Source organism: Chaetura pelagica, unplaced genomic scaffold (genome assembly GCF_000747805.2).
Source record: "Chaetura pelagica isolate M959 unplaced genomic scaffold, ChaPel_1.0 scaffold330, whole genome shotgun sequence".
NCBI classification, from domain to species: domain Eukaryota; kingdom Metazoa; phylum Chordata; class Aves; order Apodiformes; family Apodidae; genus Chaetura; species Chaetura pelagica.
The window spans coordinates 3,259-24,324 of record NW_009951918.1 but is presented as its reverse complement, the minus strand read 5'-3'; the positions used below and the strand labels follow the sequence as shown (position 1 = coordinate 24,324).

Sequence of the window (21,066 nt, the reverse complement as noted above, 5' to 3'; positions counted from 1 at the left end):
CCTGCTGAAGAGTATAGGGGCCACCCTCACAGATGTACAAGATATTGTCTTTAAGTAGGTTAAAAAATAATATTTTAAAGATTAAACCAATATTATGTATTTTAGATTTTATTTTGCTGTGTGCAATAAGGACTTAGTTTTTTTCGTTTCTTTTTTTTTTTCTTCTAGATTGGCATTCTTTGAACTCAACTATCACTTCTGTACTACACAGCAACTCCAATCAGCAGTTTTAAGACATTATTCAAAACAGGTTAGAATAAGTAAATTTCATTATTTCAGTAAATTAGTATTTTCAAAGTGCAACTGTGTGTTTTGGTTTTATGAAAATAAAATTACTTTCAGCTGTGTGTACTTGTACAAAGGTTAAAAACATAAACACATAAAGAACAACTACTAATTGGTTGCATTGTATTGCCTTTATTTTGAGGGCAAATACTGTTTCCAAATTATGACTAGAGGAAGGGTGGCATGGATAACAAAGCAATTTGCTGGAATACATAGGGGAAGCAAAAATAATGCAGCTCTGATAGAGCAGAATTGGCTTAGACATTAATGGTATATGGATTATAATCACTGTTTGGCCTTTATGTACTATTCAGGTTCTGTCATCCAGTGGAGAGAATCCTTCAGACATGCTTTTCTGTGGAAGAATTAGTCCTTTTCTATCTATCCGTCATTAATCATAAGGGATTATTTGGACAAGAACCCCAGTGGCCCTTAGACTATTACCTATCCTGATATTCCATTTGGGTGGAATGCTTATTTCAAGGATAGTCAAAGGAGACTTTAGGGCCTTGGGACAGCTGGTGAGGGAAGCTGGGACAGAGGTTATTTTTTCTTCTCTCCTTCCAGTTGCAGGCAGTGAAATTGGAAGAAACAGGCACATCCAGTCTATTAATACATGGCTCTGTGGGGTGGCCTCCACAGCACCAGGCTTGCTGGCTTTGGATGGGATTCACCTTTCCCAAAGAGGAAAGTGTGTCTTTGCTCAGGAGCTTGCAGGACTCACAGAGCTTTAAAATGAACTTGAGCAGGGAGGGGGATAACACCAGGCTTGCCTGTGATGGCTGTGGAATGACATGCCAAAGTTAGAAGGACAGGGTGCTAATGAGGGCCCTCACTCTGAGATGTGCTGGGTTCACTGCAGCACACCTAACATGTTACAGAGACGAGTAAGGGGCTCCTGAGGTAGTAGGAGCTGACAGAGAAGTACTGAAGAGATACCTCAAGGGAATTCCATCCAGTACTGCAGCTTCATCAGGGGTCCAACTTAAATGCCTCTAAGGAGATGCACACAGCATGGGGAATAAACAAGAGGAGTTAGAGATATACATGTACCTGCAGGGCTGTGATCTTGCTGGTATCATGAAGATATGTTGGGATGTTAGAATGGAAGGATATGGGCACTTTAGGAAGGACAGGCAAGGGAGATGAGGAGGGAGAGTCACCCTTTATGTCAATGGCCAGCTGGAGTCCATGGAGATCTGCCTGGGGATGAATGAGGAGCTGACCAAGAACTTACAGATCAGGATTAAAGAAGAGCAGGGGACATTAAAGTGGGAGTCTGCTACAGGCCACCTGACCAGGAAGACTGAGTGGATGAGGGCCTTTATAGACAGATAGGAGGAGTCTCACATTCACAAGCCCTGGTCCTTAAGGGGGTCTTCAACCACTCCAATATATGTTGGAGGGACAACACAGCAAGGCATAAGGAATTTAGGAGGTTCCTGGAGTGTGTAGGCCATAACTTTCTCCTCCAAGTGATAGAGCAGCCAACAAGGGCTGTGTTGGACCTTGTTCTCACCAACAAGGGGTTGTTGGGGAATGTGAAGCTCAAGGTCAACTTTGGCTGCAATGACTATGAGATTGTGGGGTTCAAGGTTCTTAGGGCAGTGAGGAGGATGCACAGCAAGCATGTTTACCTTGGACTTCAGGAGAGCAGACTTCGACCTTTTCAGGGCCCTCCTTCATAGAGTACCATGGGATAAAGCTCTGGAGGAAAAAAGGAGCCTGAGAAACCTGGTCAGTATTCAAGGATCACCTCCTACAAGCTTAGGAGCAATGTGTCACAACAAAGAGGAAGTCAGGCAAAACCACCAGGAGACCTGTGTGGATGAACAAGGATCTCCTGGACAAACTCATATGTAAAAGGGAAGCCTACAGAAGGTGAAAGCAAGGACAGGTAGCCTGGGAGGAGTACAGAGAAACTGTCTGAGTAGGCAGGGGTCAGGTTAGGAAAGCTAAAGCCCAGGTAGCGCTAGCAAATGCTCAATCTACACCACCGAAGTCACAAAGCCAAAGGCAGAGACTGGGAGAATGAAGAACCACCCATGGTAGGCAAAGAGTAGGTCTGAGACCCTCTAAAGAACCTGAAAGTGTACAAGTCCATGGGACCTAATAAGATACGTCTACAGGTCCCGAGGGAACTGGTGGATGAAGTTGCAAAGCTACTTTCCATCATATTTGAGTAATTGTGGCAGTCTTGTGAAGTTCCCACTGACTGGAAAAGGGGAAACATAACCCCCATTTTCTGAAAGGGGAAAAAGAAGACCCAGGGAATTACAGGCCAGTCAGTCTCACCTCTGTGTCTTGCTAGATCATCGAGCAGATCCTCCTGAAGGCTCTGCTGAGGCACATGGAATATAAAGAGGTGGTTGCTGACAGCCAACGTGGCTTCACTAGGGATAAGTCATGCCTGACAAGTCTGGCGGCCTTCTGTGTTGGGGTTGCAGTGTTGGTGGATAAAGGAAGAACAACTGCTGCCATCTGTCTGAACTTCTGCAAAGCTTATGATGCTCTCCCTCATGACATCCTTGTATCTAAATTGGAGCAATGGACTTGATGGATGGATCACTTGGTGGATAAGGAATTAGCTGCATGGTTGCATTCAGAGTTGCAGCCAATGGCTTCATATCCAAATGGAGACCACTTAGAAATGGCATTCCTCTGAAATGTGTTCTGGGACTGGTGCTGCTTAACATCTTTGTCAGTGACATGGATGGTGGCAATTGAGTGCACCCTCAGCAGGCTTGCAAATGCCACCAAGCTGTGTGGTGCTGTGGACAAGCTGGAGGGAAGCGGTGCATTGAGAACAGCCTTGAGGAAAAAAGTACGTAGGGGTGTTGATTGATGAGAGGATCAACACAAGCCAACAATGTGCCCTTTCAGCCCAGAAAGCCAACTGTGTCCAGGGCTACATCAAAAGAGGCATGGCCAGCAGGACAAAGGGGGTGATTCTCCCCCTCTGCTCTGCTGTAATGAAACCCCACAAGGAGAACTGTGTCCAGTTCTGGAGTCTGCAACACAAGAAGGTACGTGAAGCTGTTGGAGTGAGGGCTGGAGCCTCTTCTACAAAGACAGGCTAAGCAAATCGTCATTGTTCATCCTGAAGAAGAGAGAGCACTGAGGAGACCTTTGAGTGGCCTTCCAGTATCTGAAGGGGCCTACAGGAAAGCTGAGGAGCAACTTTTTACAAGGGCTTGTAGTGACAGAATGAGGAGGAAGTGCTTTAAACTAGAAGTGGGGAGATGAGGAAGTGGTGAGACACTAGAACAGGTTGCCCAGGGAGGTTGTGGATGCCCCATCTCTGAAAGTGTGTAAGGCAAGGTAGGATGAGGCTCTGAGCAATCTGATCTAGTGTGAGGTGTCCCTGCTCATGGCAGGGAGGTTGGAACCTGATGATCTTTAAGGTACCTTCCAACCTAAACTGTTCTATGATTCTAGATTAATTTAATGCTCTATCCATCTTTAAAGTAGAAAAAAAGTATACAGGGTTTTAATTGGGGAATGATGTATCTGTTGTTCTCTGATCCTTCCTTTTTCCAGAGAAAAAATGTGAAATATCCTAGAAGATGCTCAACTTTTTTTTTTTTTTTAAATGAAACTGTGCTTCATATAGATGTAGTTTCAGTGTTTTGCAGTTACAAACAGTAACATTTTCTGAGCATATACAAACAAGCCAAATTACATCCTGTAGTATGAGAGAAATCTAGGTACTGTGCTTGCTTTGTAAAATCTCAAGAACATTCATGTCAGTTATTTGTGAAATGCATGTAATATGTAATGTCTGTTTGATTGGCTTAATATGATTTCCTCACCATAAGATCCTTTTTATTCAAAATACTTCTACTTTTTTTTTTTTTTTTTAATGAGGTTTTTGTATTAATCTCATGGTACTTTCATGTTTTAATCTAGGTTTACTATACTTTGCCTTTGATTTAGTGTAATATCTGAAATATTTTTCTTTATAACTATTTTTATTTTAGGCCATTAAACAGATGTATGTTCTAATTCTTGGCCTTGATGTCTTGGGTAATCCGTTTGGATTCATAAGAGGCTTGTCTGAAGGAGTAGAAGCATTCTTCTATGAACCTTACCAGGTAAAATTCTCTGCTGCCTTCTTATGAACTGTTACAGAAGTAGATGGATACTAATATTATTGAAAAAATGGATGCATTAAGACCTTTTTTGGGTTTAAATTTAGATTTAGACTTGCAAATTTGAAGTGCCAGGAAAAATTACTGCAAAACTCAAATGAGATTGAAAGGAGAGAGTAGTCTATTTAGTTTAATTCAGGAAAGTCTGATCCTTATGGTTCTTATTTTAAAATAAGTTTTTTCTTCCCCATTTTCCTTAAAAGAAGCAGACTTCAGGGAATGAATTGGTATTCTAAAATAATCTTTCACAGCTCTTTTGTGAAGGTGTTTTCACATTTTATCGCTTAGTCTTGCCTTCCTGTTCTCTTTATTATATATTAATTTAATTGAAAACATAAGATTTAAAAATACGTAATAGATAACTGTTTGCAGCTAAACAGAAATGCATCCTTTTTTTTTCTTAGGGGGCGATCCAGGGTCCTGAAGAATTTATAGAAGGAATGGCACTAGGAGTTAAAGCACTAGTGGTGGGAGCTGTTGGTAAGTTTCAGTGCTACCACGGTAGTATACTTCTTAGTAAGCCATACAAGTAAGTATTTGTAAATTGCATTGACATTTTACTTTGAATTATTTTACAATAGGTGGACTAGCTGGTGCTGCATCGAGAATCACTGGTGCTATGGCAAAAGGAGTAGCTGCAATAACTATGGATGAGGATTACCAGCAGAAAAGGAGAGAAGCCATGAATAGACAGCCCACCGGTCTGAGAGAGGGTCTCTCACGTGGTGGAAAAGGATTGGTTTCTGTAAGGAGGAAAAAAAAAATATAAAAAATTAATTGTATATAGGCAAGAGTAACAGATGCAGAGGCTATCCTAGCCACCAGCAGGTTGTTACTGTTTAGTTCTGGTTTGCAAATATATGGCCACAATGGAACAATATTGTAAAAGAAAAATATGCAAGGGTAAAAGAGAAGGTGGGAACTGTGGTGCAGATGCCTCTAGTTATATTAACTTGTAGTGGATTTTAGAATACTCCAACAGACATTCTTTGAGGCTGCTCACTAATGAAGTAATAAGAAGAATTAAAAAAATGAGAAATCAAATCTGAAAGCATATTAGTAATTTCTTTTGTGTTTTGTTTTTCTCTTGGTAGGGTTTTGTTAGTGGCATAACAGGAATAGTTACAAAACCAATAAGAGGTAAGTTCAGGTTTTCTGATGCATTAACTGTTTGTTGTCTTGATATTTGATGAGACATTATAAATCTGAGATCTGAGTTACAAAACTTTTATCAATATTTTATATTCCTGTTGACTTTCAGTTTAAATGTTGTTTACATGAACTTTGTATGGAGAAGGGTATGTAGTAATTAAATGGTAACTAAGTTTGATAGGATTGTAAGAAAAAAATCAGTGTTCTATAATGATTTTCTGCATGCACTTAATCCTTCTAGGAGCTCAGAAAGAAGGAGCAGCTGGTTTTTTCAAAGGTGTTGGAAAAGGCTTAGTGGGAGCAGTAGCTAGGCCTACTGGAGGAATCATTGACATGGCAAGCAGCACATTTCAGGGTATTAAAAAGTAAGTAAAAAAAGTATGAGGAATGACATGGCATGTAACAGACTACAGTAGTAGCAGTACATTGTGTCTTTGTATCATTCTGCATCAGTGTTTGTGGATCTCTCAACGTTCCCATTAGTAGAGATGAGCTAGGAAAAAAATCTTATTCATATTACTTATAAATAGGTGGTTCTTTAAAAAATACACAGTTAATTGCATGTGAAAAACACAGCATTGAATCTCGGTTATTTCTGGTATTACCAAATAGACTAATTTAAAAGCCACAGCAGTCAGACTTCCTTCGATCACTGATTTATTTATTTATTTTTTTCCTTTTGCCCCAAGCACACAGGAAAAGAGGACTTCTCAGCTGCAGCAAAAGTTACCTTTTTAGATTATTGCTACTATATGGGGTTCGTTCCAAGATTACCAGGTCATGCTGGGATCTATCCTGGTTGTTCAGACTTGAGAACTCTGTTAGGGCTGCATGTTGAATACTGTGATATTCTCAATTCAGTAAACCCATTGCTGGAGGTTATCTCACACTGTAGCATATAAAGCAGTAGTTGAAAGAGTTTTGAGGGAGCATTTAGAAGCTGTTTCTGAATACAGCTGTTTATTGACCGTGTTCTTAGTGAGCTGGACCACTTTTGTTGCCATAAGTTTGCTAGTCTCTCTTGCTCTCTACTTTTAAGTTCTGTAGCACAGAAATGAAAGAAAAACAACAGAGCAGATCTGTATGGCACAGATGTTTTTAATTTAGGAGTTTTGAAGTACAATACTAAGACTAAGTATTGCAGGCGTGTGCTGCCTTGTGCCATCTAGTTTTCTAGTAATTATTCTCTGAAATAGATTTCTGAGTAAAATCTCTTAATGTTTATACTCAATGCTCTATTCATATGCAAAGGTACATGTATAGACAACAATAGTTGCTGTACTAGTACTTGAATTTAATTTGCATTTAAACTAATGTAGAGCCTTTGCTAAGTACTATAGCTGATTACCTTAATTTTGGTGCTTGATTGTCAGAGTTGCAGATTCATCAGAAGATGTGATAAGCCTGCGCCCACCTCGCTTCTTTGGTGAAGATGGAGTTATTAGACCTTACAGATTAAGAGATGGAACTGGAAGTCAAATGCTACAGGTGAAGAAAATGAAAGATAGTTTAACATAAGACTTAAACTCATCATACATTGAAATAAGTATTTTGCAGGTTTTCCCATTTCTTAAGTGCCCTACCACTCCTTACCAAGTAACTCTGTAGTGAAGAAATTTCATTTAATTTTTTATACTTATGGACACTTCAATGATTTAGTTTCCATGATAGAACTTCTGAGAAAGACACCATAATTTATACCAGAATGTCAGTGGAGGTTTGTGCAATATACAAAGCATTTTGAAAAAAGAAAAATATGTATATGTGTAATTAAAAAGATTTATGCCTTTAATTTTTATTTTTATAAACAGTGATGATAAACACAAAATATATTCAGTAAATTTTATAATTTTTTGAAAATTCTTTTACAGTATCTTTTTAATCTCAATTTTGTCATACTGCAGCCATTGAAAGAAAGTAAACAATTTTGAAGTGGAATACTGTTTGTGTGAAGAACACGCTGAGCAGCAGTTATTCTTAAGTAATTCAGCTGCCATTTAAGCAAATTTGACTCGGACCTCAAAGTGGAAATTATTTCAGCTGTTATGCAGCTCACAAAGTTTCTATTTTTTCTGCATTTAAAAAATACTAAAACATAAGAAATGAAGTAATAATTAGTGATCGCATGCATGCATGTATACAGAATCTTTTGAATATGCATTGAAGAATTCAGTGTGTGTGCCAGGGAAATGTTGCAGAAGTCATACTGAAGCAACCATTTTGGAGAAAAAGATAAAAATGAAGTAATCTTTGAAGACGATTTTTAGACTATTTTGAGGATTTCCACAACTTTTCGTTTCATATTGAGTTCCAATCTGGTTGTTTCTGTTTCTTTTGCATTTCATTAGTGTCCCTTTTGTTTTCTGGTAGAAGAGGATTGTCCTATGTGGGCCATCTCATCAGTGTTTCCCATAGATCTCTGCTAAAAGTTCTTTGATAATAACTAGTCTGCCTCTGCCATTCTTTTAATGAGCTAGCTTTAGCCTGTCCTTTCCAATTTAAAAGTAGTGTTATAAATAGTATTGCCTTAACTAAAGCATACTTAGAAGGCTACTGATGAATGGCATAAACTTACTGCTAATTTTTCTCCTCTTTTTTTGTTTGAGAATTAAATGCAAACCATTTCCATTTTGCTTTTAAAGCGTACCACTAAAACTAGCAAGTCTGCAGTTGGCTGTAATGTGCAGACTTCTCTGATGGCTTTGTATTGCTTTGGTTGTTAATCTGTTACATATTTGCATTTTAGGTTTTCTCTGAAAAACCTTAAAAAAAAATCTGTGATGTAATATATCATTCTGATTTTTCTCTGTTGTGTGGTTGACTACAGTATCACCATCTTCTATTATCTAGCTTGTAAAAGCATGAAGGCATTGCCTTGTGTAGTGCCTGTCACATTTTGTGATGACAGCCAGTGCTGGAAAGTAACTACAGTTGAAAAATTTCATGTTTCTTATTGTTTTTCACTTGATGTTTCTGAGGTAGAACTGCTGAAGAAAGGTTATGAAAGCTCCAGACAGGATTGTAATTCTCCCTGTAGACAGTTAGATCAGAAAATAATTATTTCCTTCAGACAAATTCAATGTCTCAATCTTATTTTACTTTCAGGTATACTAAGGTTTTTATTTCTTAATGTTTCTGAATCTTGAGATATTTCTTTGTTTTGCATGAGACTCATTGTATTGCATGTGCCCTACCTAAAACAGTTAGAATAGCATATTTTCTTATGGGGAAAAAAAGAGTGTTCTCCCCTTTGGTATTATTTTCTATGAATACAGGTCTGTATACTGACTCCACTGCAGTCACTGGGTTCTAGCATTTTCAATGAATTACTGAATTACATTGGAATAAAAATTATTTTGGTGATATAGTGATTGTATATGCTGATTAAAGGAAATAGAATATAGGTGATTTCATGTGCTTATACTGTGTCCTAAATTAGGATGTCACTTCAGAATTTGTGTCCTGGGGTTTTATTTTGCTTTAATTAACAAATTTTCCAGAAAAACTAACATTTCTAAACTAATATTTCTGCTCTTTTCTTCTCTTACCATGCTTTCAGAAAAGACAGGCCTACAGGGAATGGACTAAGACTCACAGTAGTAGTGATGATGATGATAATGAGTTAGGATAATACGGACTGTAACATATACATGGCCTTGTCACTTTCTTTTGAGCTTTAAGTAGTAAAGTTGCTGCTATAATTCCCACTGAGAAACTGGGGTTGTCTGATAGAAAATTCTTGTTTTTAAAATTGTGCAAAAAAAAAAATGCGGGGAAATAAACTGCATGATGATGAGTGCTAGACAAAAGAACAAAGAAAATAATAAAAATAGTCTTACAGATCAAACTGGGCAATAGCTGAGAGCAGTATTGAACAATATGAAGAAATAGTAATATCATGACTTAGGGTATATTTTCAGATATGATTCTGTTGAGTATATCTAATGTTTTTTGCATTTATAGAAGTGCTTGACAGGTTTTATATATAATTTGCCAGATTGAATGCTTTTAAATGTGTTTAGTAAAACTTTACTGAGTTGTACAGTCATTATTGGTGTTGAATTACTGTTTGACTATTTTATTTATTTCGTATTTCAAAAGTGTTTTGTCTGATTTTCTTTTTAACAATAAACACTTGCAAAGTATATCTAAAATGGATTCATCTGTTCTGTTCCAACATTGTTTGTCATGTTTCCTGAAACTAGATTTGTTTTCTGGAGCTGGATTATGTAAAAACACTAAATGGCCTATACAAGTATTTAAAAGATAGAATACATATATTTTGAAAGGTGCATTTAACATAAACCTTAAATTTTTAATTTATAATTTGTTTTACCATAATTTTAAGTACTTATCTTGTGTATCCTTGGGAATCCTTAGTTGTATGAATAACAGTTTATGTAGTTATTTTTGACTGTGATCATAAATTGGTTCTTAAATCAGTATTTTTGTTTTCATAACAACAAAAAGTTTAAAATCCATCCCAGAACTAAACTACATGTCCATTCTTATGAAAATCACAGACATCTGGATAAAATACCAGTAGTTTTACAAGGCCCTGTATAGTAAAACATACTTAACATGCAAAATTACGTATTTTTTTATTTACCTAGACTTGGGGAAAAAAGCAGCACTGAGCCACTATAATTCTGTGTTGTAAATTCTACCGTATAGCTTTGGAAGTGACTTATTTCTTAAAAAAAAGTTTTATTCTGTATTAATTATTTCTTTTGTGTGTGTGTTTTGTTGATAAATTTTGATTTTTGTGTTGCATTTTAAATATGTCTTGCAATTGGTTTTTGTGTATCAATAGTACTGTAGTTAGAAATTACTCTTCTGCCAACATCTGGAGAATTAGAATTACTCAGAAGCAATAAGAGGTTCTGAAATCTTTGCATATTTACCAAAGGTGATGCAGTATCCTTCACTGCCTATTGTCTTCCAATTTTCAAAATTCTGAGGGAAGAACCATGAAAGTCTGTGAGTCTGCTTATTCTGGTCTGTGCCTCCAAAAGCTGCTGTACTGCCTCATCTCTTGGGCAATGAGCCAAGGGATAAATGCCTGTCATCTCCCAGGTAAAAGAGGGGACAAACTCCACATAAGAGCTCGTTTTTGCTAGAACTATTAGTGCTTAAGATTGCTACAGGTCATGCATTGCTGCTTTTTCTGCAAGATGGTAATCTCAGAAGAGTGTCTTGCAGAAGCAGATGGAAGACTGTATTGCAGCCTGAAGTATTGTGGGAAGGACTTTTGAATATTTCAGATATAAACAGATCTCAAGTATTTCTTTGAAGAATGTAGGAAATTGTCACCTTCAATCCTGAAAAACGACACATCATGCCTAAAAGCCAAGGAAGTTGTTAGATACAACTTTATGGAAAGGTTACTGCTGCATTTTATGATACTGGGCTTTTGGAACTTTGAACGTATTACTTGACATTTTCTTTTTTCTTTTTGGCTTGTTAGTACAATTTCTTCTTTTATCCTATAGTTTTTTTTTTCTTTTGTAATTACCTATCTTACAAGACAATACATATGAATCTTGCAACAAAGCGTATTTTTTTCTCATTCTAAAACAGCTTTATAAAGAAGTGTAATCATTTTTTTGAGAGGGCATCCCTGCAAAAAAAATTTCATTTTTAGAAATAATACACTTCTTCTGTCAAATTTACTGAAGTTTTTAAACTTAGAATTCCACGAATCATTACAGAACATGGAATTAAAATTTATCATGAATGATAGTACTTCTAGGCCAGGTATCACTAATTCAAGGCCCAGTACAATATAACTAAAAAGAACTCTTTCTTTGGTTGGTAGATTGAAAAGCTGTAAAATGATAATTAAAATAAAATAAAAAAAACAAACCAAAACCCCAAATCAGTAACAACAACAAAAAAATGAAACCAGCAAAAAAAAACCAAACCCAAAACAAAATTTGCCAGTATAATCGGCAAATAGAATTGTGTATGTTAGAGTATTTTGACTCTTGCATGGAATATAGTTCTATTTTTTAAGTTTTCATGTTAATAAAAAAATGTATTGATTTTGTACAAGTTTATTTATTTTATTTCTATCTTGAGTCTAGCTTTCTCTGAAAATACATTGGGAAAAGAAATTTTTAGGATTTATTATAACAAAAAATTTTATCAGCTGAGATACTAGGATTTAATTTCTCTCCAAGTCATGGAATCAAAACCTATGAAAATTATAGTAGCTAAGTTGCTGAAACTGCTGCTCCTTAAGGCACAAAAAATACAAAAAAAAACCCCAAACAATTTAGAGATTATTTTCTTGAGGGACATAAAGTTTACAGACCATCTTTTCAAATGGCCCTTTTTGTCTTTCAGTTTTCTTCAGTTTAATGGCTGCACAATTACTTTCCCCACTTTGCTACTAGTGAATTGCATTTGAACGGCCAAATTGTGTCATAGTCCTCCCATCTCTCCTTCCCTTGCCCCTCTTTGGCTTGAGTTCGAATCAAAACATACCATAATCTGAACAGCCATACTCTGAAATTCAGGTTTCACTTAATAAAATTATAGGGAGACCTTCTTTCCAAAGTTCTCTGTAACTTCATTTTTATTCAGCATTGCCCAGACTCTTACTAGTCATCCATTCATGCCTGCCCACCTAGTTTGCTGCTCTCTTAATTGAGCCACAGCTGTCAATATCCAACCTCCTGTGGAAAGCTTGTTTTGTCTAGATTAAAAGAAAAAGCAGGATCCATTCCACTTAAATATATTTGAATATTATTACTTAGCCAATGTTCATCCCCAAATAGAACACACTCCTCTGGAGACATTCAAAACCCGCCTGGACACGTTCCTGTGTGATGTGCTCTAGATGACCCTGCTCTGGCAGGGGGGTTGGACTAGATGATCTTTCGAGGTCCCTTCCAACTCCTAAGATTCTCTGATTCTGTGATACATTTACAGGAAGCTTGCTTAGACAAGCTAACGCCAACTGTTTCAGAAGAACTTAGATATTTGTGTGACTCAGTTTCATTTTAGCTTGTTTGTGATTGAAGCATAAATGTTCATATGTGGTGGAAAAAACAAGTAAAAACTAGATGTTTCTTAGGACAACTTTGCTGACAGAGAACAGAGAAAATTGAAATACTTTTCCATTTCCCTGCTGATACAGTCATCACTCTAGATGCAACAAATGAAAGAACTTTGGATGTATTGGCAGGAAATGCAGAGACCACCAAGATGTGGTCATCATCGTCATGAAAGTGTAGAGCAGTAGGTTTTCTCCATTCAGCTTGTCAAATGAGTTATCTAGGTAATCAGGTAAAAACTTGGCCAAGATCCTTCTGCCAGTCAGCATATGCAAATTATATTTCTTTTGTGAAGTAGAAAATACTTGTTCTGAAAGAAAACTGCTGTCCTGATTGTTGCTGTCCTGCAGACTGTGACCTTCAGTTGCAATGTTAAACATGACCAGTTTTCTGTTAATTTGAACAAAGCCGTGTTGATTTCAAAGTTGCTGTTCACTATGACTGGATGGAGTTTAGAATTCAGGCACTAATACATCATGAACAAAAGCTTTTCTTTTTGTAGAATAACACTGCACATTAGGTTAGCTGGAGTGAGGGAGCAGGCAATAAAGGATAAATGTTAGTTCATACTAATAATGGATTAGGAGAGAGTTTTGCATGGGAGAAAATGAATGTTTTCCACATTTATTTTTTCTTTATTTAGCAATTTTCCCTCTTTTTGTTTTCTACACACATTCAATCATTAACAAGTGATTCAGGTATTGCTTAGAATTATTAAATGCTTCTGTGGGGAAGATTTGGTATGTAGTTACACCAGGTTAGCTAGCTGAAAGGAGCAGACTTCAACTTTTGAATTGTGACTTGTGCTGAAAGATACATTCAATATTGGTGTTTCTAGCAACAACAGTGAATTACCTTCACAACTCAAGCATTTGGGCAGTAATCAATTCATAAGGAAAAACATGGAAAATCTAAAATCCAGTTGAAAAAATTAAAGTTAATTTGAACATTAAGAGAGAAGACTAGCAGATTTATTACCACTTTTTAAGTAGTAATGCTCTTTACAGTATTTTTTTACATGTCATTTGAGTTGAGACGAGTTCAAGAAACATTATGACCTCTGTATCACACATACTACTAGTATTTTTGAGAACTATAACCAGAAGGATCATAGATCTTAAATTTGTCTCCACTACTTGCAATGTTCTCTGTCACATTGATTCGTCAAAGGCCTGTAGGCTTTCTTCTCAAAAAATTAGGAGTATGTGGTGTGATTAGGAATCTATCCAAATGCAGAGATGCCACTTTTAAAACTCTGAACATATTTGCATATTCATCTCTGTTAGATTATTTCAGCAACATCTAAAAGTTTGTACTATGGGTAAGGATGAGATGCAAAGGAGGGGATTTATGTTTGGATAAATCAAATTTTACAGTTTCTGGAGAGTCTTTTTCAATAGATGAATTCAATTTACATGTTTAGTCAATGAAATACAGCATGCACTAAAGTAATCAGGTTAGTAAATCTTTTTAAAATTTGAAATACAGAAGTTGTGCTTTAAAAATTAGTTTTCTTCCAGTGATGAAACTAATATTGAACAATGATTGATCACTGTTGAATTTCACAGTTTTGCATCACCAACCAGTGGTTCAAGTTGCTGTCTTTCTCCAAACAATTAGGAGCTAAACACTGTAAGATTTTAAAAACCATAGTTATGCATTATGTGTTTTATATTTGAGTTGTATAAGGGACTTTGGTAGCAGAGCATGGTAGTGTTCTTGCTACAAGAATTATTGGCAACAAATAGGTGTATCCCTCTATGATAATTTGAAGTAGTTGCTGCTCAGCGTTAGCATAGATAAAAGTGTTATCTGTGCAGAAGGACTGTACGGTGTTTTCCTGCCCTTTATTTTTCCATTTTGTCTGCAGAGCTATAGAACACAGATAACTTGAGTTCATGATCTTTTTTACCTATAGCTAACAATGAGGAGTAATTGGCTCAGTGTATACCACAGGCTAACAATATTTTTATGCTGAGAAAATCACTTGTTTGTGAATCTTAGTAGAATGAAATACTTTCCATGGAATTTGGCAGACATTTAAATAGCTTTTGTTTAGAATTGCAACCTGTGTGATACTTAAGTACTGTATTTCTGTAATTATTTTAATAAATCTTAATTCATTATCAGTAAACTGAGTAAATTACAGTGGGATGACAGAACTTGTTGCAAATTAACTAGCAAACTAATGAAAAGACAGGAAGAGGTAACCCTACTCTCTTAAATCCCACTTAAGGCGATTAACATTGGGATCGAGAGTCTTGTCTAAAAGCTATGCAAAGCATGAGAAAGTTACTTTCTTTGGTGCAGCATAAAGACCAGAAATCCTCTCCTTACTGATAAGGCTATATTGTTAAATGTTTCTCCCCTTTCGTTCTGATAGAAGACAGCTGCTGGTCATAAGTTGCATTATTTATTAAGTGATGGGTCAGTAAGAAAAATTGCTGCCCTTGTCACAGAGTCTTGTGGATTAAATGCCAGTTTGTGTCTTTGCTCCCTCTACTGAATAACCCTCGCTCTTTACACCCACATCATTTCTGTAAGTTCCTGTCAGGCTTATCCTCCTGTCTTTCTTGCTAGGCCACTAACACTGAAAGTCCATCAGGTCATAAAACTAGACCAGTAACCTGGTGTCTGGGTCAGGTACCCTATCCATGTTGTCTGTCCATACAGCTTCCTCTGTCTTCTAACCATCCAGCATGTCATTTGCTGAAATGTTGGTAGAGGCTACCTGAAGAGAGGATTTTCTTTTTGTTAGTTGTGAAGCAGGAGCTTGAACCTAAATATGAGAAGCAGGGAGAGACTCAAGTCAGAGGTATGGCAACCCTAGACAAACCTGGAATAAGGAGTTTCAAAAAAAAAATAATTAATAATTTTCCAACCTACTGGTTTATAATTTTTTATGTCATTCTCATCACTGTATTCATCCTGCCCCTGATCTAGCTCTTGCAGAAATAAATTCAGGTAGTGACTTATGTAAGTAGGTGCATAATCAACAGCTGTGATTTTGTAGCCCAATAGAGTTGGGGAGGAAGAAGTAATCTGAATTTTCTGAGAGCTTTCTGGAAAGTTCTCTGTTGGGAACCGGTTACTCAAATATTCTTGCATTTTAGTCACTGCAGTTCTTTGAGGGAACACAAAATAAAAAAAAATCCGTTTGGGCAAGTGGAATTACCCATGCAGCCGAACCTGAAGTTGTAGGGGACACCTAATTAAATATCTTTATCATTTTACTGTATTGGTGACTACTAATTGAGTGGTTTTGTTATTTTAACTGGATTGAGAACTAACCTACATATTTTTAAGTATTGGCATACATATCTGAAGCAGTATTTTTGTAGTTAATAGTTTAATGAATCATACTGTTCTATACTAACCTATTTTTACTTCCAATTTGTGACAAATGGGAAGTATGCAAGCAGTCATGTTGGTATTCCCAGCAATCCTAATGTAGCAATCTTAATGCAATCATTAATTTTATCACTTAGTACTCAGAAATTCAGAAATCCAGTGGTTGCCAAGTCATTTTAAAGTTACCGAGCCTCTGTTTTCAAAAAATTATTCATCTGCTGTCATCAATATTTAAAATTAATTGCCCATTAAAAATACTCTGCTACAATATTGATGGCAATTGTAGGAAAATATTTACGTTATTTCAGGGGAAACAAAAGAATAGAGACACTTTTATCCAAGCATTACCTCAAGTGCATTATCAAGTGATACGGTCTCCATGATAGAGGATTCCTGTATATACAGTTACATACAGATTTATTCCCAGTTATTTCTCCAGTGTTTTGGAGGTGACTTGACATGGATTAGGAAATGAATCTGTATTTCTTGCACTGTTTCAGAACTGTGGTAATCAGCAGAAGTTCAGCATGTATTCCAAAAGTGTAGAAAACAGTCCTGAAATTTTTTGAGACAGTTTTTCCTTGCAGGTGTTGGTTAGGGTTGATTTTTAATTGCATGGCTGCATGAGAAGCAACTAAATACACATAATTGTGAACATTGGCTGTCACGGATCTGTTATTTATATTCTGACTCCATGAAAGTAGCCTTCTTTTTCAAAGTGTGTACCATGTGCTTAATTATAATTTTTACTTCTGGGAGGATATCTACATTTTAAGCAGAAAATTAGTACGTTAATTTATACTAGCATATTCAAAGCTATGAAACTTTTTATCTCTTTTAGAAAATTGAAAATGGAAGATTTGCAAAACTCAGATATATTGCACATGCCATGGTAAACAGTACAGATCTGTTAATGGTAACAAAAAGGTAAACAGTTTTGACTGTGAATAATAAGTACTTAGTGTGAATAATAAGCTGTCATCAACATATGCATGCCTTGATAATTGTTGGTCAGTAACTGTGCTTTGACATATCTGTCATCATCTAAGTAGATAAAATAATGGGGAAGATACGTTTATTATACTGTGAATCTTGTTCAACAGCAGCGTTGTTTAGCACAAGATTGTTATTTTAAGTGTCTTAGTAATTTATCTATTTAGGGAGAGAAACGGAATGTTGTTTTTAAGATTTTTTCAGCTGACAAAGATTTGTTATAAAGATCTGGTTGGGGTGAAATAGATGGAACAAGGGGTTTCACTTACAAGTTAGCATATTGAAGGAAAAAAAATAATAAAAAGTAAATAATGTCTAACAGTGGAGTATCGGGCTTCCTTCTAAAAAAAATCTGTACAACTTTTTGTAGAAATACAGCTGGAAGTAGTGGTATGGTTTTGTGATGAAGCATAAGCTAGGAAAAGGTTAAAAAATCCATCTTTTGTGAAGTATGCTGTATAGTCATGTATCATTAGGTTAGAACAATTTGGGAACAAGGAATGAGTTCTCTAGAGCTAGGGTAACTTGGTAACTTTAAAGTATTTTTGCATTAATTTTCAAATTACAAATTTTACTTTCTCGTGCCTAGTGGTGTGTTGTTTGTGACAAAAGGGACATTTGGACAGCTGACATGTGAGTGGCAATACACGTATGATGAGTTTACCAAAGAACCATTCATTGTTGATGGCAGAAGATTACGCATTGAAGCCAAGGTACATTCACCTAGTCATGTTTCATTTCCTTTTTGTGTTACTGCTTATAAAAATGAATTTCTGATCTTTCTCCTTGGAATTCTTGATATCTTTTCTAGTTGAGATGCACTCAGAGAAAGGAGTTGTAATTTGCCATGGGCAAATTCAGATAACTAGCTTCTGGCTGGGCTTTCATAAAGTTTCTCAGGGTGTGTGCATGTGATGTGAATATACTCAAATTAATGTAATGGGTACGTGTGACTGCCTTAATGGTAAATACCTTCTTACTCTTAAATTTTGGAGAAACTTACTTCAAATTTGAATTACTTGAATACTCCTGTATTTTTATTTTTTTTTAGGAACGAGTTAAGTCTGTGTTCCATGCCAAAGAATTTGGAAAAATTATTAACTTCAGAAGTCCAGAGGATGCTAAGGTAAAGTCAAAAGTCAAAATACTACTACCATTTGCTATGCTAAGTTTAAAAGTGTGACAGAAGCCATGTTGATTTAAAATCCAGTATTTCCACACAGCTGTTACATAGATGGAAATGGTAACAATCTATTCAATACTAGAGTTTAAAAATTCAATCCCAATGCCAAACTTACATAAATTTTGGAACGATGACTGTCAAGTGGCTGATTTAACAGCACTGCTCAAAATTTAAAAATTAAGAATGTTAATTAAAATAGTATGTTTTAAGAGAACAAACAATATTTGTAAATTACTCCTTTTATTCTGGAGGTGAGGGGTGTCAGCCCTCTGTTCCTTAAAATACAGTTTTGGTTGAGGAATGAAGAAAATTCCCAACAGAAGCACAAATATTTTATTTCATATATGAAATTTTACTGTTACTGTATACATATTCTGATTTATTCATTTTGACATCTCTAGTTTTGACTACAACAGAGAGAAGAAGTAGTTCAGGTTTGCCGCCAGAACTGTGACGTAGCCAGATTGCAAAGTTCTGCCTTATTTCTTTCAGCATAGCTAATTACTTTCACAGACAATAAGTTAGTCTTGTATATATATTCATACCAGTAGGATATGGTACCCTGGGATCATGCTTTAAAACAGTATGCTCAAGTTGTTTTCTCTCACAAGTTTAAGTTTCTTTTTTATCTTCTCCTCAGTTTAAGTTGATTCCATCTTCATGAGGGTAGTTTCTAACTACAGCTGAGTGATACCATTTGACTCTCACCTCAAAAAGCATTACCAATACTGTTGAGGGATTTGAGGGATCCGTACTGAATTTGACTTGTCTGTACTTTTTGGAGATACTGAGCTCTTCTTTTATTTTCCTTTTGGCTGTGGTGGGGCAGGAGCAGTGTTGAGGTCCAGCAGTCTCTGTGGGAAGGGAATCCCATCTGTTCCCCAGCTAAATCAGGAACAATTCTGAAAATCAAATTAGCGCATCATAATATGCATACCCTAACTCTTAAGCAAGGAAAGGGAAGTTAAAAAAGTTGTGTGGTCTATGTTGTGTATTTTCCTGGAAGACCCATGAACCTCACAAAAGCAACCGAAATGTGGATGTGAGGGGAAAGGTTACAGTCAGGCAGGCTTGATAAAGAATATGATTCTATCTTAGAAAAAGAATACATAAGATTAATTCTAAAATTGCCATCAGGGCCTTAGAGGTTATCCCACAGAAAATAAGTCTTTGAGAGTCACTTCCAGGCCCGCACCTCACTTCTGCAAATGTGACATGTGCTTGTGTATGTGGAGAGATGACACTGTGGGAAGTGCTTTAGGAGCAGTGAAAGTTAAACTTGCATCCTATATAGTGAAGAGTATGAGGTCATTTCAGCGACAGCGCCTTGTGAGCGCTGTGTCAGTCTAGTGGACACTACTACAAGGCTGTTCGATCTGTGAGGTGCACTATTCTGATGTGAATACGACTTTCTTAAACAGCCCATTCTTCTTTCAAGCCTTAACCATCCTGGTGAATAGAAGCTTTGATTTCTGTGAGATAGGGAGAAGGAGGGTGTGAGTTTGTGGTGGGGAGGATGGGATCCTACAGGCCCAGAGCCAGTGACAGAATCCAATATGAACCAATCCACTCATCTCTCTTGGAAGTTTTTCCCATGGCAATTCTTTTGTACAACTTCCATCTCCTAGCCTAGATTTTCATGCCACTGTCTGGTGTTGTCCCTCCCCCCAGACCCACCTCCGCTGTTTTGTTTATTTTTTTTTAAATCATGGAAAACTAATTTATTTTTCATACTGAGGAAATGTGTTTGGAAAGAACCCAAATATGTTTAAAGAAAGCTTCTTTATAAATAACTGTATTATCACATTGCTGCAGGCTAGTCTTCTGTCTTTTGTTATCCTTGCTCCTCTACTGTCATCTGTGGTTTGTCTAGAGTTGTAGATTAATGTAGAGCATTAATAATGATGTGGGTGAAATTCTGATGTAATTTATTTTTTTAAATATTTTTCAGTGAAATACAGACCAGGAAACTGAAAAATCAGCCTAGCCAGTTTAATTAGCTGTGATACTCACTGTCAGATATTGGTATTTACATGCCTCCATTTTCATGAGAAAATCAAAGGTTTGTAATTTAGAATGGAATTTTGAGCACTGTATTAAAACTCAGGTTAGGAAGAAAGGAGATAAGGAAGTTTCTGGTCAACTCAATCTAATTTTCAGCTGATTTGTGTAGTTATTACCAAGGAAACTTTTTTATTTTTTCCTTTTCCTTTATACAGTGGATCCTTTCTAAACTGGAAGAAGTTAGAGAGAGTCAGCCAAAATTGTGATTAATGGAGAAGCACCAAGATACGAAGAACAGTGGGCTTTTTAATGTCTCTTTAAAAAGCAGAACTATTTGAATATCAGCAACAAAAGTAAAAACAGGAGGGGAGGAAGATTAATGAAATAGTTCATTATGGTCACAACAGCCTATGGCTACATCACAATAATACATGACATTAATAAAAATTAAAAGAAATACCTACTAATGAAAAAAATTCTGCCAAGTTTTGGCTTGCTTTGTTGTTTTTTTTTTAATGTAAGAATTGCAGATTTCATTTTTTTTAAAATACTGTGTAAAAGGAATTTGTTTTACCATTACATTTGATATTGAAACTGAACTCTGGATTTCTTATGATAATACTCAGATCAAATTCTGAAAATCAATATGTAGTTTCTGTCTTAGTTTTCATATGACTTGAGACTGTTGAAATTCAGATTTATTTATGAAGGGAATGTTAACTTAATAAACATAAGTCTTACAACTCAAATTCTGAAAACTAGGCTTCTGACCAGAGAAGTCTGATTTAGATGGTTACAGGAGTTGCTGCTTAGTTAACTATGTTAATTTCTTTTTGTAAATGGATGGACCAGGCTGCAATGAATTTACAATACAGAATCACTTTTA

The 21,066-nt window shown here is 36.2% G+C and overlaps 1 protein-coding gene across 1 annotated transcript in view; it reads left to right on the top strand.

Annotated features, from left to right (window-relative positions):
* VPS13A (vacuolar protein sorting 13 homolog A (S. cerevisiae)) overlaps positions 1 to 20,446 on the top strand; it is a 141,316-nt gene extending 120,870 nt beyond the window's left edge. Inside the window, 12 exon segments of the mRNA XM_009994968.1 lie at positions 1 to 54; positions 169 to 250; positions 4,266 to 4,379; positions 4,841 to 4,916; positions 5,018 to 5,181; positions 5,531 to 5,576; positions 5,830 to 5,953; positions 6,962 to 7,076; positions 16,842 to 16,927; positions 17,583 to 17,706; positions 18,045 to 18,119; positions 20,396 to 20,446. The exon segment at positions 1 to 54 is cut by the window's left edge and continues 34 nt beyond it. Of these exon segments, the coding sequence (XP_009993270.1) occupies positions 1 to 54; positions 169 to 250; positions 4,266 to 4,379; positions 4,841 to 4,916; positions 5,018 to 5,181; positions 5,531 to 5,576; positions 5,830 to 5,953; positions 6,962 to 7,076; positions 16,842 to 16,927; positions 17,583 to 17,706; positions 18,045 to 18,119; positions 20,396 to 20,446 (1,111 nt within the window).
* Positions 20,447 to 21,066: the final 620 nt, after the last annotated feature.